The sequence below is a fragment of the Parasteatoda tepidariorum genome, chromosome 1, assembly GCF_043381705.1.
Source record: "Parasteatoda tepidariorum isolate YZ-2023 chromosome 1, CAS_Ptep_4.0, whole genome shotgun sequence".
Lineage (NCBI taxonomy): Eukaryota > Metazoa > Arthropoda > Arachnida > Araneae > Theridiidae > Parasteatoda > Parasteatoda tepidariorum.
This window is the reverse complement of record NC_092204.1, coordinates 98046944-98072731: the sequence shown is the minus strand read 5'-3', so window position 1 is coordinate 98072731 and position 25788 is coordinate 98046944. Positions and strand designations below refer to the sequence as shown.

The window sequence follows — 25788 nt, the reverse complement described above, 5'->3', positions numbered from 1 at the left end:
TAATATACCCCCATCCCTGAAAAAAAAAAAGAAACTTATAAAAATTTAACCAGTTGAGAATAATTTTAACAAAGTAAATATTTGTAATAGGAAGTAGAGTTAAACTTAAAACTAAAACACAGATAATTTTATGAGAGTAATTATTTAAACAGTGAGTTATTTACTTTTAAAAATAAAATAGGAGTGAAAAGGCTAGGTTTTTAAAGGACTGCGGCTTATTTTTATAAAAAGAGCAAAGAAGGCGCATTTTAGTGATCAAAGGCCAGATAGGGCGGACCGCCCTTCTAAAAACGCTTAGGGAGAACACAGCAACAAATTCAGTCATTTTAGTTTGCTTCAAAGAATGTAAATTTAATGTGGCTTAGAGAATTGTGTTATACATATCTTCTAATTTACTTACAGGTAGGTTAAAATAAATGCCCCTATCATCAATAAAGATCAAAATAAAAATGGATAGAAAAACATTCTCAATAACACTTTACCACAATAGTGGATTGGTCGCAAATCTAATGCAGACAATACACTTTTGCCTTGACCACAACAATCTCCAGATCTCACCCCATGCGATTTTTTCCTGTAGGGTTCGTGAAAGATCGTATGCATATGCCACCAGGTTGGACGAACGTGGACGATTTTAAAGCCTGGAGCACAGATGTTATTGCAAGCATCAATATAGACATGCTGCTGCATAAGATTACATTTCAGACTTGATGTATGCATTATAACAGAAAGAGAACTTATCTAACATTTGTAAGGAGTACGTTCAAAACTTGCTTCTGCATGCATATACATTTTGCTTTGAACACCTATGAAATTGGGGCATTCATTTTAACTTACCCTGAATATATAAATACACACAAAATAATAATATGAATAATAAGCGAAGTAAGTTATATTGCTCATAGATGTCACAGTACATCAGGAAACTACTTTTACGTGGAAAGAAACCAACAGCAAGAAGAATACAATGAAACTACACATAAAATTACAAGAGAATAGAAGCAATACAAGAAAATTATATGCGTGTAAGACTTTATATTTCAAAGTAACATACAAAAAAAAATAATAAAAATAATTACTATCTTTTTTTATGTAAGTTTTAATAAATGTTAAAGTAGTCTAAATAAATTTTATTCACTTTGCACAAACGAATGTTGTTTGAAAATTTCAGAAGAGTGGGAAAAGGCATAAAAAGGTGAAAAACTATTAAAGAACATGGGATCACTAATCAAATTGTAAAGATGAAAATAGAGCAAAAAATATGTAGGTGTAGACATCATGCTAGGAAACAATTATAAATTAAGGTATACAAAATTTATTTGATTAATTTATTAAAATAAGAGTTGTTAAAAAAGGAGCATATTGACGTTTTTGCAGTCTACATTGACCTAAAAACTATTTCAGGACGCACTCGCATATGTCAATCGTCTTTTAGTTAGTGGGGACAATCCTTGCATGGCTTTTATCTATCACCACCTTCACCTTTTAGTCTCTTAATATTTTCTACTTTAATCAACAATATTTTCAATATGGTTTACAACCTTATGTTCTATTATAAGATTTAAGCCTCTTGATCAATTATCTCACCCCTTCTGAACTCGTTGATTGAATTTTGGAACAACAAATAACTTAAGATCAAGTATTGTTTTCATTACTTAAATTTTTAAAAAAAAGAGAATTATTATTTTCCAAAGAAAATAAAGCTAATAAATTTTCAGAGAATGAAAAAGGGGAAGAAATGCCTCTTGAAAGTCCAAAGACCTCTGCTAGATATTATAAAGATAAAGCAAAACTTGTAGCCTGACCTTGTTGAGAAAAGATTTCAGTAGAATCAGTAGTTAGATGATCTACGGCCTGCTGAAATTGATCAGATGCTTCTAAATTAGGAGATTGAACACTAGGTACATGATTTTCAATTTCATTATACTGAAGTGTGGATTGAGGAACTACACTTTCGTCAAGGTCACATGGAAAAGGTCCAAATGGATTGCCAGAAGTACCCTTAGGAATAGTCATATTATGCACATTTCTGCAGTGACGCCTAAGATTATAGGGAGAATAAAAACATGTATTGCATATTTTGCACCAATTGTCTGTATCTTTATTAATAACTACATTTTTTCCTTTAATAAATATCCCTTTATCTTTACTATCACAGGACAAATCAAGCTCAGGATCTTGATAACATATAAGCTGTTCAGAAGTTAAAGATGGTACACTTGGTACATCGTTGTCAGTTTCATGACTCCTCGAGGTCGATTGCGATATTGCACTTACTTCTTTAGCTATTTTTTCAATATGTGGTGAACTTTTATTGTTCACGGTAGAAGCAGCAACTTGACAATGTACAAGCTGATCAGAAGTTATCATATTAAAAGATAGAACACTGGGTACATCGTTTTCAGTTTCATGACTCCTCGATGACGATTGACACATTGAACTTACTTGTTTAACTAATTTTTCAATATGTTGTGAAGTTTCTTTGTTCACAGTAGAAGCAGCAACTTGATGATAAACAGGGTGATCAGAAATTATCTTGTTAAAAGATGGAACACTAGGTACATCATTTACAGACTCATGACTCCAAGATGTTGATATTGCACTTACATGTTTATTTAACTTTTCAATATGTGAGCTAAGAATAGGAGCTTCCAAATATTGTAAGCTACTTTCATGGGTCTTATTTTCATAAGAGAGTAGTGAATATAAAATACTTGATGGATTTTTTGAATAATCACAAAAAGACTCAGATGATTCAGAATCATGCGTTGGAAGACATGCAGTTTTCAAATATGAACTTTCTTTTTGCTGTAGGTGATTTAAAAGAGATCCAAATGAAAGGTCAGAATCATCAATTTTATGCTTATTTTTATAATGGCTCAATAAAGTATGCGCAGACAAAAAACTTTTTTTACATACTTCACACCAAAAATCTTTCCGATTTAATATATTCTCTCTTTTTCCTTTTTCAACAGTCTTATTATCCCTACCACATGATAAATCAATTTTAGAAGACATATTGAGGTTCACATTTTGAGAAACTTCATTCTTTTTAGAAACTTTAATAATGCAAGGAGTAGTCACTGCACTTTGGCAATCGTTAAGCAATGATTCCTGATTAAAATTAAAGTCAGTTGTAGATTGGATAGTGGGCAAACTTACACTTGGAGTTAAAGTTGCTTGTTCATTTTCATCATTAGAGCTATCATAACCAGACGAGGAACTCTGTAAGTTTTCCTGCAGTGACACAAAATCAGGATTTTCGGATGAATCAGTTGGATAATTGCTTGCCATCAAATAAGTCTGATCAATTTGGTATTGATCAGACATATTTGATGGCGAAAGATAGACCTGAGATGATTCGTTTTTCAGCATTGAAGGTAAAGCAGTTTCAAAAGATGAACTTTCACCTTGATGGCCAGGTATATAAGGTTCAAATAGACAACTTTTAATCACATCTATTTTATGCACATTTTTACAATGGCGCTTTACATTATAAGCAGAATAAAAGCCGTCTTTTAGACACAGTCTACACCTAAACTTAATGGCTCCGCGATCACACGGGTCTTCCTTTTTACCCTTCCTAACATCATCATTAACACATTTTAAAAAGTTTACATTTTGTGAAGTTTCAACCCCTGCATCTTCGGAACACCAGGCTGCGGGCTGAGATACAGGACTCTGGCAGTGGGCTAACTTTTCTGACTGAGAATCATAAGAAGCCTCAAACCCTTGCAATAACTGATCAAAATTTACATCAGTGGTAACAGCAGATTGAGGAGAAGTCAAAGTTTCAGCTGAAGTTGAGGCCACTTGCTCCAGCTCAACAGAAGTCTCAAATTCTTGTGATGACTGATCAAAATTTATATCAGTGGTAACAGCAGATTGAGGAGAAGTCAAAGTTTCAGGTGAAGTTGAGATCACTTGTTCAAGCTCAACAGAAGTCTCAAATCCTTGAGATGACTGATTGAAAATTATATCAGGGGTAATAAAAGATTGGGAAGAAGTAAAAATTTCAGGGATTATAAGAGATTGGGAAGAAGTCAAAATTTCTGGGATGTCAGTAAATAGGGAAGACGTCAAAATTTCAGGGATATCAGCAGATTGGGAAGGAAACACAATTACAGGTGAAGATAAAGCAGCTTGTTCAAGCCCCAACGAAATTTCGAACCCACGTGATAAATGGTTAAAATTTTTATCAGTTATAATAGGAGATTGAGTATAAGTCAAACTAAGAGCTGAAGTTGAAGTATCAGAATTATTATCATAATCAAGAGAAGTATTTTCTGAAGTTTCAGGTATTACTAGAAAGGGCTGAAGGTATATTCCAAAATCTGTGAAACCATCCTTTTTCATTAAATTGGAATTCAGAGCATCACATATCAAATTAGACTCAGTTTGTTTTGTACTTTCTACAGTTTTCACAGCAGCTATAGTGCCATCAAAACTGGTTAGATGTATTTCGCTTATTTCGGCATTCTGTTCAGCGAACTTTGGGAAAGAGTCGATTTCTTTGAAGTCAGAGAGGAGTTCAGCAAATGTCGCTCGATCCAATGTTACCACTGTAGAAGGCTTTAAACTTCTTAGTTCATCAACTGAGTCAAATTTTATAGCAGGCCTGAAGTCTGTGCAGAGACCAGTGGAATTTATGGAATCAGCTAGGAATCAAATTTTCTTTGATTATGAAATTTGGAATAGTTAACTATAATAAAATTACATGAACAAACACCTTGAAAGGTGAAAATAAATTCCAACTGATGATGATGATGATGATACTAAATAAGAATGATAAGAAATAAAATATTGCAAAAAGTTATGTTAGAGAAAATTCCGATTTAGTAAATTAAAATACCTAACTAAATAGTAAAATACATTTTACTATGCATTGCATATTTATGTTCAGCAAAATGCCCAAATAACATATTACTATTAAGCTCAAAAGTCATAATACAGTGTAAATGGTTTAAAACAAGATATTTAAGGACTTTGTGCTATATAGACTAAAGCAAAAAAGAAACAACAAGAAATAAGACATACTTTAGTTTTGATTTCGTAAATAAGAACTTTATTCAGTGTCTAAAGACCAAATGATGGTATAAAAACTCAAGAGACAATGCAAAGTAGTTTAACAAGGGCAAAGTAGACAAAGGAACATAATTGAACAAAATAAAAAAAAATAGAAGGGATAAAAAAAAAACAGACGTGAGGGAATTTGGGAGGAAATCCAGGGTGCAACAGATTAAATTAGAATACCCAAATTCCAAATATTGGGAAATAAATATTTCCCAATATTTGTCCCAATATTTTAAAAACGATGAGATACTAAGAAGATCATCTACTATATTATTAGAATTTTTCAAAATATGGAATGACTCCAAAAATTAAGATGAAGATCAGTGTTGAATGTTTTTAGCAGAAAAAAACTTGAACCGGTGGTTAGAATTCCAACTATGTAAAGCTACGTAAGAACGGTTAAAGTCTTAATTTTGGATATATCTTTCTGCTCTTTAAGTAGAAGTTTAAGGATACTTTTAGTTTGTTCAATGTATGTAAGACTACATTAATATGAAATATAATAAATACCCTAGCTATTAATATCAGCAATAGGGTCTTTAAGGTTGGAGAAATTTAGTTTATTTTACAGGAAAAAAATGAATTTAAACTAAATTCAAAATCTTAGCAATTTTACTGTACTATATGAAGCTACAGTATGTCCATTTCTGTACTTTCATTTGTGCTTTATGCAAGTTGTTTCTTTTTGCTTTAGTAATAAATACATTTACAAGAATAGTAAGAATACAAGTAAGAATACAAAAAATAGAGAGTATAATGCACAAACACAGGCAGAATTTTGTTATTCATACAAACATCAGAAAGTTAAATACAAAGAAAAGCAGCAGAGAATAAAATATCCTAAGCACACAAGAAACATAACCAACAAGAAAGAACAGTTATAAATAGTTTATATAAGGATTAAGAAGATTCTGTTACTAATTACATAAATTAACATGGACAATAAATACAAATGGTAGCAAAAGTAGAAAAGAAGGGATGGCAGATTTAGGGAGCAAGCTTGGAATATTAAAATTATTTTTATACTACATCAAATGCTGCGAAATTGTATCTTCATGATGACTAAATTATAATTGTAAATTTGATTTAATCCTAATAATGTGGTATGAATTTAATCAGTTAAATCATAAAAATTAAAAGCTCTCTATAGAATAATCTATATTAGAGAGATTAATTTCCAGCTAACCAGGGCCGGATTAACCTATAGGCACACTAGGCACGTGCCTAGGGCCTACGAAAAACTTGGGAGAAAAAAATTTGTTGACAAAAATAATTTTTTTTTCAATTAGTAAACATTTAATCTACCTTGCAAATTTATTTATAAATAATTTCAAAAGATTTACTTTTGACAATGTTAATTTCCTTCACTTAGTTATCATAGTACTCGTAGTATCATGAGAACTATGAAGCTATTTGTAGTATAAATATTTCTTGTAATTAATCTCACTATCAATTTCACTGTTTTCTTTGCTGGTTTGTTGTTGTATTGTTGACGTGAAGTGTTTACATAGTTATCGATCGAACTAATCATAATGGTATTATCGATATCAACTGCAATATCGGCAGTATGTCGGTATTGCAGATAAAGTTCGATAAACAAATTTGTAAATTAAAATCCATATTAATAAAAATGTTTAAAAAAATATGCAAGAAAATTTTAGCATATATTTTGAAAAGAGGGGAGGAGTAGGGGAAGGAGGGGAGGGCCCAAAAACGGCTATGCCTAGGGCTAACGAAAGGTATAATCCGGCTCTGCAGCTAACTAATAGACTGTTTCCAATTAACTTATTACTAAACCAGCAGTTCTCAACTAATGTTCTGCAGAAACCTAGGGCTCTGTGGAAGGGTTGTAGGAGTATCTAGAGTTAGGAATTTTTTTAACTAAAAATAATTTGAGAAACCTGTAATAAAATTTACATCTAATTAATAATCCATTATTTACTTGATATGTCCATTATTATTATGAAATTATTTAACTGAAATGCTTGAGAAGAAATTTTTTTTAAAGAAACGATTTTTTTAATAACAATATAATAAATGAACTATGAAAAATTCTATTAGAATTTTCGCGCCTAATAAAAATAACCAAATTCAACAATTAAAAAATATGTTTCTCTGATTAGCCTTCTCAAAATTTTTTACTTTTTTCCCCTTTTATTCTAAAGTTAATCATATTACAGATCTTTCATTTTCAGTTTATGTGTGCTTTAAAATTAAATGAAGAATTCAACTAGTACTCCAGACCTGTGAACTCAACTGTCAGACATAAAAACCAATTTTAAAACTAACATTGATAACAATTAAATTAAATTAGGATTTGCAAATGCTTTTTAAAATATAATAAAATTTAGATCATAACATATTTTTAAAACAATTAATTAGACTTCTGTTAATTAATGTATTCACAATTGCTAATTATTCATTTAATTTCAGGGTTTGGTCGAAAAAAACTCGATAATTTAGGGTTCCACAGCCGCAAAAAGTTGGGAACTGCTGACCTAGATCATCAAGGAATTGCCTACCTGTTCTATTTATTAAAATTGCTTTAAGCCCTGAGATTTAGTTCTGACAATTTACAGAATTTGTTTACAACACTTTTCACTCAAATACATCTTAATATTTAATTTTAGATATAATCTGTCCTTCTTAAGTTCATAACAGTAACAGGAGAAATTCTTAAAAAAACTCGTCTATAGAACCAATGAACTTGATAACATATTGGACTGGTCTGCTTAAAGTTAAACAGTAAAATGCATCCATCACTTAAAAAGCTTTTGTTGGTGTTTTAATATGATTAAGTAACTTTGTTTTGAGAACCAACATAAACTCGGAATTTACTTTAGATTAATAACCAAAAACATAGCAATAGCAAAGATTAAAATACTGAGTCAACTGAGAGTTTCATCTCATTTAAACATAACACAATTTGACTAAATTGTTTTTGTTTTTTTTAAATAAATTATTTATTGTATATAAAATTTAGAATTCAGCAAATTATTTATTTACTACAAAAAGCCTTTAGCTGCTAAATAAGTATTCTACTGAGCTCATTCCTTTCATACTATAGAAATTACAATTAAACATAATTTATATGTTGCGATACATATTTTCTCAAAGCATTTAAATATAGAAAAAAATATTTCACCAAACTGATATGAAATGCTACAGTCATACATTAGCGTTTTAACACATTTTTTAAAATTATTATATAATCTATAATCTTCTTTACAAAATTTATTAATGGCAAAAAAGAAACTTACAAATTTGTATCAAATAACTTTTTTTACAATGAAAAAAAAAATCTTTACTTTTATTTTAATAAATATAAGTGGCGATATTCCATAATATCTTCAGAATAAATATATGTGGTGATATTTAAAACAAAGACTTTTGCGTGGTACAGTAGGGAACCGATTATCCTGAACGATCGGGACCATCGCTATTCCGGATAACTGATTTTTCCAGTTTTCTGAAACGCTACAAAAAGCCGTTTTTTTATTGTTAAACCCAACTAAAAAAAAATATTTGGAAATAATCTTAAAAAGAAGAAAAAACGATGAAGTAATATACTAATGATTATTTCCAAAATGATGGTAAGGTAAACATCTTTCAAAAAAGAAGAAAAATCCTAAAATCTTATGAGGAAAAAAAATTTTTTTTTTAAAAAAAAAGATGGCGGGAAAATTTATGGAATTTCGTTCCGGTTTTTTGGTTTTCCGATTTACGTATAACGGGTTCTGTACTGTATTACTCATTCAGGTTACTGCAGAGATTATGTATTTGATAATTTCAATATTTCATGGATCTATACCTCAGATAAGTGCAATTTTTTTTTTTTTCAATTTTTAAAAAATAATGCTTATAAGTCCAAAATATATTTTTTTTCAAGTGAGAGTTTCATCTCATTTAAGCATAACACAATTTGATTAATTTTTTTTAATTAAATTATTTATTGTACAAAAAATTGAGAATGCAGCAAATTATTTATTTACCATGAAAAGCCTTTAGTTGCTAAATAAGTACACAATTAGCTCATTCCTTTCATATTTTGATATCAATTATAATTAAACATAATTTATATGTTCTGATACATATTTCTACAGAGCATTTAAATAAAGAAAAAAGGTGTTTTACCAAACTGGTATGAACTGCTACAAACCTATAGTTTTTAGCATTTGAACATATTTTTTAAAAATTATTATATAATCATTGCTTCCTTATGAAGTTTATTCATAGAAAAAAGAAGCTTACAAATTTGCATCAAATACATTTTTTTACAATGAAAAAAAATTACTTTTATTTTAACATTGTTCTTCACAATAAATATATGTGGTGATATTTGATACAAAGACTTTTGTGTGGTATTACTCATTCAGGCAACGGCAAAGATTATGCATTTGCATAATTTCAATAATTCAAGGATCTATAACCTCATATAACTGCAAAAAATTATTTTTCAAAAACAATACCCAAAAGTCTAAACTAATTTTTTTAAAACCTATTTCTTACATAAATTAGTGACAGCAGTAAATAATACATTAGAATAACATATTAACACATTAAGCACTTGAGCAACAATTTTGTATTTCTTTAATTGAATACTTAATGGTCAAATGTCTAACATCATTGTTAATAAAAATCACTATAAATCAGTTGTCTTTACTAAAAAAGAATGTTTCTTTTTTACATTTTTGATAGTTACTTATATGCATTTACATACTTTATCCTCTCACAATTACTTCCAGATTTTTTATAAACAAATAATAAACAAACTAATTTTACCATTTTTCAACTGCAGAAAAATAATAATCTGTTGCATGCTACATAAAAGCAATAATCTGTTGCATGCTACATACTGCTTATCAAACCAATTTTTGAAGTTATAATTAGAGAAATTCCAACAGTAAATGTTTTGTTTATGGTAAAAATAATTAATAAAAATACGTCACAAAAAATAGGCACAATATTTATTTTTATAAAAAATTTTGAAAATAATTGGGTTATCACACTCATAGCAAATCTTAAAAAGTCTAGATTTTAAGTTGACATAAATTCTCTCAATTTACAATAATAAACAAAATACATGTTTGTAAAATTAATATTAAAGCCAAGCAATCATTTCATCTCTAATACAATAACGTGTTTTCAATTACTCTTCTGAAAAACTTAAAGAGGATTTTTTACACTAAAAATTTGTTTTTAATGGGGCAAAAAGCATATGAGTACAATAATATTATTCAAATTTAATAAAAATAATATAACAGCTATATATATATAAAATTTTATGCGTAAAATGCATGTATCGTCTTACCCAGTAAAAAAAAAAAGAAAAAAAGAATGTTTTAATAAGCAAAAATACATAAGCATATTTTGGAGCAATTAAAAAAAATAAATAGGCTAACAATAAACAAGTCATTAAAAAATACTAAAAATCAAAGATTGATCATGAATTTTTTTAACTATACTATACTCTAAATTTATAATTGAAATATATTAGAAAGATAATATAAGTGAAATAAATTAAACAAATGCTTACCGTTATTGCATTGAACCGGGATATTTATCACAGTATTTTGCTCAGAACTTGCTGAATTGGGTATAGACTCATCATCATACACAGTCGTCACCTATCAAAATGATTTGTTGCACTCAATGAAAAAAAGTTACAATTAAGATAAATAAAAAAAAATCATACTTATTTCTTAAACTATTAAAATAGTAACACAAGGAATTCTGTTTAAAATAAGTCTCTAAAACAAATTTACTAAATAAACATAACACACTGGATATAAAATTTTAAAATGAGCTTTTAAAAGTTAATCTTTTAAATGTTGAACACCTTCAACAAATTTGTACAAAAATTCCTAGATATTTGTTCTAAAATAGTAATGCACAAGCAAAGTAATTACTTCACACTTGAGCAGTGGTGATCAAGTAAAGGTGAATAAATAATTAACTGAATCGTAAAATTTTTCTATTATAGAGTGTTAAAAATAAGGAGGAAAAAAGAAACATAGCATGTTATACGATTAAAGTGTTCATATGTTGTTCAATACAGTAGTTTTATTTTATATTATTATGCATTCATATAAATATGCAGTCAACATTGTTTTAAAAAAAAAGCTAAAAGAAGAATTTTCTTCAGTTCAATGGTTAATTTTTTCAATATAAATCTTTCCTTTTTCCCCATTTTTTAAAAAATATAATTTCAATCAAATATATTTTTGAGTCATTTAAAATATACTTATCATGTACTTAAGTCACAACTCTCATACTTAAATTAACCAATTAAAACTAATTAAAAACTAAACTCAGTGGCGCGACAGCCCATAGAGGGAAATGGCCTACTGTGCCCATCTCAGTTTTCTTGATATTATGAGATAAGTTCACATGTGTTTTTACAATAGTGATTAAAAGTAATAAAAACTTGAAAGAAAAAATCATGAAATACTTCAGATAATACTTTAATATATTTAAAAAATTTTAAAAATAATCAGGCATTTACAAAAGTTAATTTTTTAGATTTTTCATTTTCTAATATATTTTAAATTCCTTTAGTAATCTACATGGTTAAAAATATCCTCGGGTACAGATAATAGAAACCAAAATAGTATCCCTCTGCAATGAAAAATAAAAGTAGTTTATAAAGATGAAAAAATGTAAAGAAAGTACTAAAAATATATAATGCAAGGTACATTATGGCAGGATTTTCCACTCTATTTGCCCATGCAATGCAATAAAGAAAAATTTTTAAATTAAAAAATTTCAGCTTAAGTCAAATTATATAAATAGTGAACTTATGGAGTCTAAATTATTTACAATAATCTGTTTCAATGCAGATTTAATGCTGACTTATACAAGAGTTCAATCAAAAAATTAAATTGTTTTAGAAGAGCAAAGTTAGTTACATAAAATACTCACATTACTCAGATCAACATCAACCACAATTTCTTCTTCTTCATTACCTTCACAAATATTTACATTCATTATTATTTTTTTTAAAAAAGATATATTTGTAAATGGACAATTACAGCACATCATAAATTTTTTTATTTTCATACCTAATTTATTGGAAATTCTCCCCTGAAACCGAAAATCTGATTGTTTTTTGCGGCAAATGTTAATTTATTTAGTTATTAAACATTTAAATTGCCACAAAAGGCCTCCGTAAGTGATGCAATCAAAAACACCCCTGATTGGTTATGACGTCAAATGTGCCGAAGGGAAACGTGCCGTCTCCATCCGCTAAGGCTATTTCAATGCTCTTTTAGTTTTGATATCACGTATATCGTATGAACATCCTTTGTAAATTATCAGTAAAAATTTTGTGAATTAAATTTACGGTTCTGAGAGTGTGTGCAAAATGAAAGAAAGATTTTAAAACTTCAAACGTTGTTATTTATCATTAAAATATCTGAAGAAATGATTATGTAGCTCTTTACAGCGAATCAACATTTCTTTTCGGCTGAAATCAGTAGTGTTAAAGTTCATAGAAAATACTATTTCATTCCACTTACTTTTAAATTAAATTAATGCTTCATTACAACCTAATTACTTAATTAAAATAAGTCGCAGATTGGATAGAAATTTTATACATTTTGATATAGGATGGATGATTTTATAATTCGTTATTGCATTAAAACAAATCAGTATTTTCATAAATCTAGTCCATTGAAAAATATCAGTCCATCATCGTTACAATCTATGTGCTAATGATCAAAAATTCAAATAATGTAATTTAATGTTGCTTCTTTAATTTATTTATTTATTACTAGAGTTGAAGGATTTTCTTTTTAAGTAAATACTTACTAATGCAGTTTATGTCATCTTTTTTTGTTTGTTTCACTATGTATTAAATATTTAAATACACATTAACGCTTATATTTATTATTCCTAGCTTAAATAGGAATTCCGTTACAGTTCGAAATTATTTTTATTTTTAAATTTATAAATTTTAATTCCTTTTTCTGCAATATAGTATTAATAAAGTATGGTTATTGTTAATTTCTCTCCTTATTTTTGCAAGCTATTTGTCAGTGCTTGCAATGAAGAATTCTAAAATAGTAAAATTAATACATTATACATTTTTAATTAAAAAAAATTTAATAAAATAGTTTTAAAAAAATATCAGGTTATGCATACGGTATAGCCGAAAACGTATCAACACTTTCAAGAATCTAGTCCATTGAAATATATCTGACCATCAACATCACCATAATCTAGTTATACTTAAAATTTCACTTAATTTCTCATTTATCCATATCTAATTAACTTATTTATCCACAAAATTTCAGCGAATATCATTAAGCTGGAAGTTTTTGTTTCACTAAAGCTAGAGAAGAAAAATAAAAAATTAACTTATACAAAATGGAAAGAAATTCTAATGCACATTCTTAATAATTTATTAAATAATTAAAAAATAAACAGTAACGTTGATATTTTTTCTCAATATTTTTATTTTTTGAGTAAATAGGAACTATGCTATGGCGAAAATTTTTTGTATATGCATTTATGAAATTTTATTCCTATTTCTGCAATAAAGAACTAAATAAATGCATATGCTTGATTTCAAATACTTATAGCATAGATTAAGACAGTTAAAGCAAAGTTAATAAAATCTGCAGGAATATATATTTATATATATATTAAAGTTTTGCTGGGATCACAAGTTTTTTAAGAGGCTACTGCTGTGAAGACAATTACATGCTTTGAATTCACGCTAGAATAAATAGATAAAAATTATCAGTAACTTATGCTGTCCTACATTTTAAAATCTGAAACTATTTATTCTACATAAGAAATTGATCCAACATTTCTTTCACTTAAGATGAAAATAAATCTTCCAAAAGAACTTGAAGTATACATTAAAATTAAGATTATAGTTAAAAAATGAAAAAACGAAGTTATTTTGTATTTATAACGCATAATTTATAAGCAATACCATGCACTTTTTTTATTGAATTAAAAAATCTTAAATATTCCGAGCTAGAAAATTTCGTCAAGTATTAACAATGTTTCAGTGGGTACCACTGAAATGTAACATTATAAAAATACGTTATATCAAATCCAAATTTTTATTAAGCGATATTAAGGTTCAATTTTTTATACAGATAGCTTTAGACCATCTAAAATGGTTGGATTTAATTAGAAAATTTAAACGAAAGCAAGAACGTATTGGTTTTCACAGCACAGCTATTGTAAGTGAACGGCAGATGGGCACGTGTGACGTCAGTTCGTGAATAATCACGTGACTCCCCGTTTCAGGCGAAAACGAAAGTAAGCGTTTTCTGATTGAAAATAACTAAATAAATAGCCTTCTTAGAAAAGTAATAAAATGTTTTCTGGGAGTTTTGAGGGATTCTGAATGCATTAAAATTATAAAAAAATTTGACTGTAATTGTCCATTATAAAAGAATTAAGTAAAGAATATACAAATATAAAAATACATATATACATTAAAGAACAAAGTCTCGCATATCCTGAGATCCATTTTCCAGGTTTCCAAACCCTTTTTTAAGAATCAAAATAAACAAATATCTTTTTTTTTTATTAAAAAACTCAACTCCCCCCCCCNCCCCCCCCCCGAAAAAAAAAAGAAAACAACACTTCCATAAATGGAATAAACTATAGACTAATAGTGTTTGAAAGAAATGCAAGCAGACAGGTAAATTTTGGTTTAAATTATAAACAGATTAGTATAAATTTTAAAATCGTATTTCTCTTAAAAGTAATTTTTTTCATGTTTTAAATATAATATCTTCTTTCGAATTGTTTTCATAAAAAAATAAACTAAATTCTATTCCTCGATTAATATTTTTTATATGATCCATTTTCATTCATAATAAAGAATTATTTTTTAAAGAAAAAGTTAATCTTAACCTCTGTTTACTCATTCATTTTAATCTATTAATAACATTTATTTTATCAGACAATTTTAAATTAATTAAATGTTAGACTTACCACTGTATGATACACACAAGAGTTATTGCATAAACTCATTCATATGTATATAAAAACGTAAAATAGGTTTTTTTAGTAAGGCCATTTGATATTCATGTGTAAAAATTATTTTTATCAAGAACTGTTGCAAGTTACACAATTATTACTCTTTGTTAAAACTGTACTTACTATGATCTTTTTTCTATATCTCTTTAAAATATTTCCAACACTTAACAGTTATTTTCTCTCACGTCAGAACAAAAAACATTTTAAGAATTCTATTCTTAACTAAAAGAAAATCAAATTGTCGAAGAAATAAAGATTACGTCTTGCAATTATTTCTTGAGAACAAGCTTCCAAATGGCAAAATCAATAAATCTCTAATATACATTTAAACAATTCCCCACACTTAGTGTTTGCATTCTTGGAACTTTAATAAACTGTTAAAAGAGAGATTCTCTAACGGGCCTGGGACCTTTTTGCATGATGAAAAGGCTTTAGGTTAGTAACTTAGAGCTTCTTCACATATATATAAAGCTAAGTAATTGTTTTCAAAACTAAAGAAACAGGCTAAACTATTGTTTTCTAAACTTTTTTGAATAAAAACTCCCATTTTTTATTTATTTTGACATTTTTAAAACAAACATTTGCACTAAAAATATAAATTCAATTAAATTAGTTACTTTGAAAAAATAAATGAATCATCTCTACAAAAAAATAAATAAATAAAAATAAATAAATCTAACATGAAGCAATGAACAAGACTACATAATATTTAATATATTTAAAAAAATACAAATGTTTCATATGAAATTTAAAACACAAAATATTATTCTCAAAAAAATAAATGTTAGGCAACCTCTTTTCAGTTTTCTTAAGAGGCTTTTGGATAAAAACCCAAGATCATCATATATTAAAAAAATTACAAATAAATTTTAATTTAAAGTTTTAAAATATATGCTAGCAAAACAAATCTCAAACTCAACTTTTGATCTACAATACATATCAAACTTTTACAAATCTAACAATACATATCCATATACATAACATACCTGAAGGAGACGGCGAAGATGCAGACAACAGTACCTGAAACATAAAAAAAATAAATAAATATAGTGCGGCTTACAGGACAATTCCTCAAGACATCAGTCTCGCTTCGTGGCGGAGGAAAAGTCACTTAGAATAGGGGTGAATCGTTTTGTCTTAATTTTGGCATAGGTCAGCGTGAGTAAACCAATCGACACCTTCATTCCTCCACTGCACATCCCCATTAGAAATATGCTCTTGCTAGTTACCATAGCAGCAGACAGTCCCAGACTTTTAGTCTGGTGTAGTTACCTTCAAAGCCGCACCAGACATAATATTGTAATAGAAAATTCTTTTTAAAAACTAGATATATCTTATCATAGAATTTTAGCAATGACTTGAAGAAATTAAAGGGCAATTCGAGAAAAATAATACAAAAAAAAGTAGTGGGATAACACTAAAAAAGATGTTTCAAAAGCAGGTCTGAATTTATAAACACCAACGCAAAAATATAATTTGCAAGGTGAGTAGCCAAATCTTTCAACAAACAATAAGCATCCTTTAACCCTTTCGAGCCGACTGTCACATATATGTGACAGCAAGAAACGCGCTCACTTCCCGGCCGACACACCCGCGTGTCANAAGCACTTAAAAAATATTCTAAGTACTATATACATTAACAAAATGCAAAATAAATGCTTATATTATAGATTATATTAATTTTTATAAAATGATCAAGAGATTTTTCGGTTCGATATCAGAGGGTGGAAAATGAAGCCTGAAATTAAAAATATCTTGCAAAATGCAACAGGGTGCAATAATATTATCGAACCCAGCTCAGTCGACGCACATGCGGACTCAGAAGTATTTCATCAGACATGTAAAATGATTTTCGCTTTCATACTCTATGAACCGACAGTAAGTTGAAATCGATTGTGGTTGAATGAATTATGGGCACTTTGAATAGAATAATGTGAAAAGCACGTTTTCGTATGATACATATCAAAAATTGACATGGTAAAGAGAAAAATCCCATTTTCGAAAAGAGAAAATTAAGTACTTTTTAAAAACACCCAATGAAAAAAAGCACTATTAAGGGCTTTTAATAAACAAAAATCGAAATAGGCACTTTTGGGCACTTTTTAAAAACGCTATGCACCGTGATTTATGATCATGACACTGATAACACAAATACTTTTAAAAAAATGGTTGATTTTGAAATATAGAACTTTCACACTAATAAAGTAAAAGTGAAGTTATTTTTCACTTAGGTTTAAGATCATAAAAAACATGGACACAACACTTATTATTAAAATTCTCTTTTTAATTTACTATTGTGAAAAGTTTAAACTGCTGAAATTAAAGCCATAAACAGATCATTATAATAATTATACATATATATTAAATTACCAAAAAGAAAGTTTGAGTGAGGTACATAAATCCACAGATTTTAAACTCATGTGTAAATACAAAGAGGTTTTTAATCTCAAAATGTTCTCAACAGCAGAAATTGATTAATTAGATTTTTAAAAAAAATAATTAAAAAAAAACAATTTAACATCAAAAATATTATTAAAAAAAAAACATTTTATTCTAATTTCATGCAAACAAACATTAATAAAAAAAATGACTGAATGAGTTTTTGGCTCCCTGTTTTTGAGCTCTTATTCTCACGAACGTAAGTCCAACGCCTTGCCAACCAGGTTATCCTGGAGAAAAATATTTAAAATAATATTTACTTAAGGAATTATTTTATAAACTAGGAGGCTTCCCCCCCTGCTCGCTGGCTCTCGCCAACCTCCGGAACTGCTTCGCAATCCAATGCTCGCGCACTGGATACGTTCTTAACGTCTAGTTTTTGTATACTTTTTTTAATACTGAAGTTCCGAAAACTCTTCACTGTAAAAAATTCTAAACCTGTACATTTCAATATTATCTGGGCATTTAGAGATACAACACTTATAGAATTGAAGGATTTGTTATGTCAAGCACTCAGGAATCATAATTTTGATCTAGTTGCGCTTCTATATCATTTTGATTTATGTTGCTAAGTTAACTTTCAAAAAATTCTATGGCTGGCAACAGCATTTTTATTTTTTAAGTTGTTCATTTTTATTTCTTTTAGAATTCGTTATTTTTTTAGCGAAATGTTTTTTAACCTAACAGAATTCTTTGCCGACTGTTCTCTGTATATATGAAGAAAATAAAGTAAATATTTAAGTGTTGTGAAAAGAATCTTATTTAGTTGTACAAAGTATTTCTTTTAAAATGAAAACTGTTGCCACCGGCGGAAAAGAAATACAGCCAAACTTTGGGAGCCACCGTAAGAGAACTATATATATATTAGATTATATCTCTATGGCTAAGAATTCGACTTCTGCCACACCCGTTTTATAGGGTGAACCCATTACAAATCCGTTGTTGAATGAATGGATTTACAAATCCATTAATTCAACAACAGATCGTAACTTTGACCTGAACCAAAGTACGATCAATCTCCAATTCAGTACTTCCAAAGGTATAATTCGATATAGGAACATGGAGGACTTTATAACCCGACAAAATTAATGTGCACTAGTCACCATTTACTATACGGGGAGTTTTTTACATTCTTTTTTTTTTTTTGAAGTTCTATTCTCACAAACGTGAGTTCAGCACCTTGCCAACCAGGCTATCCCGGAGTAAATATTAAGTAAAATATTTAAGGAATTATTTTATAAATTATATAGCCCGTGGCTCAGTTTTTTAATTCAGAAAAAGTTGAGCTAAAAGGAAAAAAAGTATAAAATCACAGAGCTTTGATTTATTTAAAATAGAGGACAGGAAATGTAATACTTACACTATCTGATAATATTGACTCTGTCTCTCCTGCTATAAAATTAAAATTAATTAATGTACAATTGCTACAAAATAACTTCACTTATTAGATATGAAATAATTATAAATATAAAGCTCACCCTTATCTTTTGGCAAAAGAGGTAAAATTACTTCACCCTTAGGGGTCATCCTATCAGCAGATTCATCTGCTTTTTCTAACCTCATCGGAATCGCTGTTTCGTTAGATGTCTATAAAGTAAAATATTCAAAAGATTAAAAGTTAATCTGCACTTTAAACGTTGAAAATTAAGTTTTGCAAAAGTTTAAAAACATCTAGCGTACCAAAACTATAATACAATACTTTTACCAAAAATATACTACATTATCATATTAAAAGAACATTATATTAACAGAGATTCAAGGAGATACAATATTAGATTGTTATTTTGGAAAACAATGCTCATAACTATTTTGTAAAAACTTAAATGCGCTACAGAACAGTCTGATGCCCTTTTTATGATATTTAAGAGGTTTTTTTCTCATTAAACAAAATGCAACATATTCTGACTAATATTGAAAAATAACTTTTTCTTTCATTACGACTCAGTAAACCAAAACCATTTACATATCATGTTACATATCATGGGGAAAAAAATTCACTTTTTATTTTAAATCGTTAAATTTATAAAAAAGTGTAATTTCTGAATAAGGAACTTAAATGTGCAATGATGAATTCTAAATAATATGAGGAGTAGACCATAAATGCTAAAAGGAGTGTAAAGTATGCTTTTTAAGCAATGAAATCAGATAAAAAAAATTATTCACATTTTTTCTGAATGAAGAAACCTCTTTTTTTTACATATACATATATATTCTCTAATTTTTTTATCCCATAACATAAGCTGCAATTTAGAACAAGGTCAGGCAAAAATTCCAAAGTTTTAACCTCATATTATTTGTATTTCTACTTCTTTTTTGTAGGATATACTGAAATTACAAATACAACTAAATATAATGACTAAACAATAAAATAAAAAAAATAAATAAATAAAATAAAATAAAAAAAAACAATCTACAAAATGCTAAGCCTTGCTTTTCACAATTCAAAATTGAACTGATAATTTTTATAAAAATAGATTATTAACATAATTCTTAAAGCTACTACATAGAAATATAAACAATTTTAAAACATACATTAAAATCAGATATGAATAATAAAGAAATTAACAAATTCATTCAGTTACTATTATAATTTTTAGAATTCCATTTAACAAAATTTTTAAATTTTTGACAGTTACTTTATCAAATTTTGTGATGAAAATATGAATAAAATTCTTGCTTTAACACTTGAATAGAAACATCGACGGTTGATTCAGCAGACCATGATGATTATTGTCATGTTTTAGTGGTCTCAAGCAGGACTGGCAAGTATTTTGAAATGACTGTTTTAACCAGTTCCCCCCACAGTTTTTACTGTCCTGTCAAAAACCCAGTTCTTTGGTGACATTGTAACTTAAATTTAAAAGCATTACATTTAACCAAAAAAGTTATAAAAGAAATTCGACGAAAAATGACTTAATATTATTGATAAAAATATAATGTACTTCTATAGCCAGGTAAAAAAGAATACAAAAACATAGACCATTGCATGCTTCGACACAATGACCTTGATTATTAAAAATGCCATTTTGAATACAATTGTGGTTTTAATTAAACAAAATAGTATAGGTTTTTCAATTAGTATACCTTTAGTTACAAATTTTGGAATAATATCACAAGATTAAGTACTGATAATCAAGTGTATTATTAAAAATATAGATGCTAAATGGATATCATTATTAAAATAAATTCTCTAAGGGGCACAAATTTGTTAAGTATATTTGTCATATTTTACAAAGAGCAAAATGTTAGTTTCAAGGCTGCTTCTAAAATCTTTTAATCATTTATGATTGAGTCGTTTTGGCTCAGGGGATAGAGCGCTCGCCTCCCAATGAGGTGAAGCAGGTTCAAATCCCGGCAATGGCTGGTTGGTTTGAATTCTACACCCTGCTTGCATAAACCACAGTGCTAACGTAAAATAACCTCAGTGGTAGACGGATCATGGGATTGAGTCCCCTTGCCATCAGGCATGTGAAGCTAACCGCTGTCAGGATTTCCTCTCCATGTAACGCAAATGCGGGTTAGTTTCATCAAAAAGTCCTCCACAAAGGTAAATTTATCTCAGTACTTGATCCAGAAGTTCCCTTGGCTTCTAGATTGGGTTCAAAATTACAAGGATATGGAGTAGTCATAAACTGAAAATTCGGTCGGTTGTTCAATAATGCTTATAAAATCATTTATGACTGATAATACATTAAAACAATATGTAGGGCCCTAAGGCAAAATTTTTCCGGGCTTTCTGCGACATGCCTCTCTAATACTTATATTTTTCTGTAAGATATTTACAGAAATAACAAATATACATGTCACTAATTTAAAGTAACAGAAGTGTCAACTTCAAAATTAAATTAATTAATAACTTTTCGGTTAAATTAAAACAAGATAACTTTATTTGAATATGTAGAATTTTTTAAATTCTAATATAATTGCCGATATCCTCGCATTTTGTAGGGGGAAAACACACTAATTATTTCCTTTTTCGTAAATCATCATCGCGTTGAAAAAAAATATTTTTAAAAAAATTTTGAAATCCGTAGCTCTAACTATTGAAAAAAAGATTGACGGCGAAATCATGCGAGTCGGAGTATTCGAAAAGGGGTTACTAAATGTGTGTTTTCATTTCGAGTTTCAGTTGCTGTAATAAACAATATTGCATTAAAAATAAAGGATTATAAAAATTATGTGGAAATCAATAGCAATAACTCCATAAAAAAAATAAAAAAATTTCAGCAGAAAAGAAAACCAAAATTTTTTACTTCCCAAAGAAAATCTTTCTGCAAGAGAACTCGGTAACATTCTGCGACAATGTCGCCATGATTCTGCCACGGGGATGTAGAGTTCACACCAGCAATGAAAATTTAGTGATCCAATAGGAATTTAGGTATTCATTTAGTGGTTCAAAAACTTAATATGGCAAACAAACATGGGAAAAAACTCAAACTTTACAATTCATGTTACATCAAAAATTACAGAATTCATATACAACAAAAATTATTAATTGCTAAATATAACACCCTAAAACTAATTAGGTTTATTACTCCATAACGATTAAAGATTAGTATTTATTAAAATTCAGTGGAAAAAAAAGCTAAAATATTATTAGTAAATAGATTCAACAAAGAGATAAAGAATAAATAAATGAGGAAAACAGAGAAAGGAAGAGGTGACATAATATTATATAAAAAATATTAACTTTTATATTAAGTCAATTCTAAAAGAATAAAAAGTATTATTTAATTGTTGAACAATTATTGAATGCAAAGGGTAGCACAACATTTAAATTTGAAATTTCAACAAAACTTTTTGCACCAGACATCTGTTATTTCATTTGAATACTCGCATTTGTACTTCATAACACTAGTAGCACACTAAAACTAGTACAAATTTTTTTTTAAATTGAATAGAATAAGACAAAGAAAAACTATCTTTCATAACTATTTTGTAAATTTCAAGCATATTTCAAAGACATCAAATTTGTTGCAAATGTGTATGATCTTAGCGACATTTGTCGCCATAATGGTGTGAACCCTAACAAAATTTTTAAAATATTTAAGAATATAATATTTAAATTGTTATCTGCAAAGAAAATTGCGTAAAGTTGTTAACTGCAACATAACATAAAGAATAAAGTACGGTTTTGAGGGATGCCATGTTAAAAAAAAAATTTTGACATCAAAGCCAAGCATGGTTTTAAGACCAACCAGCCACCTATGAATCTGACAACTTATAAATAACATTATCTTGAATCCCACCCAGCTTTAGATCAATGGACACCAGTTTGCATGGAAAGAAAAGGCAGTTTATGTGACCACAATGCTAAAATCATTACATAGGTCAAGAAATTTGATAACATAAAAAAAAATACAAACTTACATTTGTCTGCAAAAATGATGGTAAAGATGGCACATCATTGTCATTGAAATTCATTAAAACGTCACCTCCCAGTAGAGATGAACTTTCAACAACCGGTTGATTGTTTGCTACTGTAGCAAATCCAGATGCAGGGACTCCTACAGGTATTTTAGCTGTTTCGTTCACAGTGACGACTTTCTGCTGGCCTACAGTAGCTGAAATAAGCTGTAAAGTTTGGTTGCCTATTTTTATAATCTGAGGCATTACGCCAGTTGGTGGATTAACAATTTGAATGTTTCCAGTAGAATTTTCAGTTCTAAGTCGCAGAATCTGTGGTGCACCTGTAAATTTAGATGTTGTAGCAGTTTGCGCTGCTGATTGTGGTGGTACAATCTTAATGAACCGAGGTCCTGAATTTGAAGTAGATTGTGACAAACTACCCTTTTCAATCTCTGGAATTTTAAGTGCGTAGGTTTTGTTGGAAGGAGCAGGTGAATTTGGAAATGGATTAAATTTTATTAAATGCTGGTTCAACGAACTTGCAGGTATAGTGACGGGCCCCCCAGATTGGAAATTTAAAGGCTTTGGTAAAATGGTTTTCGGGGGGCCTAACTTTTCGGGACTTATAATAGTTATTGTCTGGTTTGATGAAGGTTCTTGTGCCTGAGAAGTGTTGAGAACTGAAGAAATAGTCACATTTTCAACCTCTTTGGTAAATGCATTCCAGTCTGTGTCGTTTGCAGATAACTGTGCAGCACTTAAAGTTTCTTCTTCACAATCTAAGAAAAGTTCCCCTTTCGCAAGTAAATTGGAAGGTGTAACTTCCCCAACAGCCTTATTTGGTAAAATAGTAGCTTGAGATGGTGTGAAAGGTATCGTTGGTACAAAACCTTGAATAATTTTTGCTCCACCGATTGTGTTAGACACTGATGGCTGAGGTAGAACAGGATTCTAGAAGAAATTAATAAGGCAAAAATTAAAATTAAATACTAGAAAGATAAGTGGGCTTTTCTGGCCCTACTCGTTTTTTCTTGCTCTGTAATTCAAAAAATTACCTGTTGAAAATGTTGAGCATTTCTGATTTTTCAGAATTTGATTCAAATTAAAGATTTATTTAATCGATAATACATAACCTTATATACGGAACCTTATACCTAGAATGACAGGAGATGCCAAAGTGGTCCTTAAAATGTTTTAGCAGATACCCCATAACCCCAGGTAGATTTGAGTATAAGGAACCTTACCCTTTATTAGAATTAAGATATCCCAGTTTCATTAAAAAACATGAGTATTTCAAGATATCTTCAATTATTATTTATAAAGAAAAGGAAACTCGAAAAAAGGAACCTGAGAAACTAGTCTACAAATATAACAGACTTTTTTACAGGAAACAGATTTTTTTATATACAGATTTTTTTTATGTTTAACAACCAAATCACTTAATACATTTACAATACTAAATATTATTTAGAATAGTTAATATTTCTACCTAATACATTTAAAAATATTATTTAATTAAAACTATTCATCGGTTTGATACCCTAATATGGTAAAGACAGGGAAGCAATTTGTGAGATATTCAAAGCAGAATAAAAAATAAATAAAACTTCTGTTCAGGTAAAGCAAGTCTTTCTTCATTATTAATTACTAACAACATATTTAATAAGTTTCAAAAATCTAAATTGGTATATAATTTAAAAATGTTTTATACTAAAAAAATACTTGCTGCTTATAGCTAATGAAAACTTATAATTTAAAATTTCTACCCCACTCATATTACATTTTCATCTCTCTTTTTAATTTATTTTTTGGTTAGTCAGCTTTGAAATACAATAATTTGCATTCATTCCCCTTTCATTATTTCCTTGGATTAAACCTTCATTATCAATGTAATCAGACATGCATAATGTTAAGATAAGAATATATTTATAATTTAAGTAAGAGTTAGAAACCAAAAAAGAAATTCTAAAGATATGTATGTTAGCAGAAACAACATTTCATCAGGGGACAGACTGTCTGCAAACACTACAGAAAGGCTCCCATGTGCCCCCCTGATAAAGTGCTGTTTTTGCTACATATCTTAAGAATTTCGTTTTTGCTTTCCAACTTTTTATTTAAATTGTTCACATAAGACAAATTTAGTTTTAGTGCTTTTCCATTTTGACTTATTTTTATTTTTAAGTTTTTTTCCTACTTAATTTCATACTTAATTGAATATATATTATAAATAATAATTTTTATAAAAGTATTCCCGACTTAATGATTTACTTAAAAAAAAAAATTGTTTAAACCAATGATTTAAAAAAAAAAAAAATTATTAATATGTCAAATAATAATCTTAATCATGTCAAAGCTTTAAAAAAAATGTCATATAAGTTTAAATGAATGAAAAATTAAAAAGAAAACTTTATATTCAAGGAAACGGAAACACAGATTAAACATCAAAACGAAATACCAAATCAGAAAATATCAATATACTATAGACAGAGCCGGATTATACCTTTCGTAGGCCCTAGGCACAGAGCCGGATTATACCTTACGTGGGCCCTAGGCATAGCCGTTTTTGGGCCCTCCCCTCCTTCCCCCACTCCTCCCCTCTTTTCAAAATATATGCTAAAATTTTCTTCGTATGGAAACGTATTACGCCATTTTAGATGTATTAATTTCAGAAATGACTAAAAGGCGTAAAGCTTACAGTGATTTGTACGATAATTTCGGTTTTCTTGTTCACAAAAATTTGTCAGAATCTGAGATTAAACTAAAAGCGCAAAATTTGGTGAAAATTTACTCATCCGATTTAGAGGAAAACTTTGTAGATGAATTTTTACTATTTTCAAATTTGTATGAACATAAATCTGCACAAGAAATGTTGAAGGCTCAAGTTAAAGATAAACTTGTGAATACTTTTCCTAACGTTCACAT

The 25788-nt window shown here is 28.6% G+C and overlaps 1 protein-coding gene across 3 annotated transcripts in view; it reads right to left on the bottom strand.

The window, feature by feature from the left end:
• The window catches only part of LOC107454790 (uncharacterized), a 125914-nt gene that overhangs the window by 48367 nt on the left and 51759 nt on the right, over nucleotides 1-25788 (bottom strand). For 2 of the 3 annotated variants that reach the window (XM_016072086.4, XM_016072092.3), the window contains 7 exons: nucleotides 22888-23817; nucleotides 18996-19104; nucleotides 18878-18909; nucleotides 16065-16098; nucleotides 11995-12038; nucleotides 10610-10700; nucleotides 1806-4658 (listed from right to left, as the gene is read on the bottom strand). In XM_016072086.4, the coding sequence (XP_015927572.2) occupies nucleotides 1806-4658; nucleotides 10610-10700; nucleotides 11995-12038; nucleotides 16065-16098; nucleotides 18878-18909; nucleotides 18996-19104; nucleotides 22888-23817 (4093 nt within the window). The remainder of the gene's footprint in view (nucleotides 1-1805; nucleotides 4659-10609; nucleotides 10701-11994; nucleotides 12039-16064; nucleotides 16099-18877; nucleotides 18910-18995; nucleotides 19105-22887; nucleotides 23818-25788) is intronic. The other variant, XM_071184334.1, reaches the window with a different exon arrangement.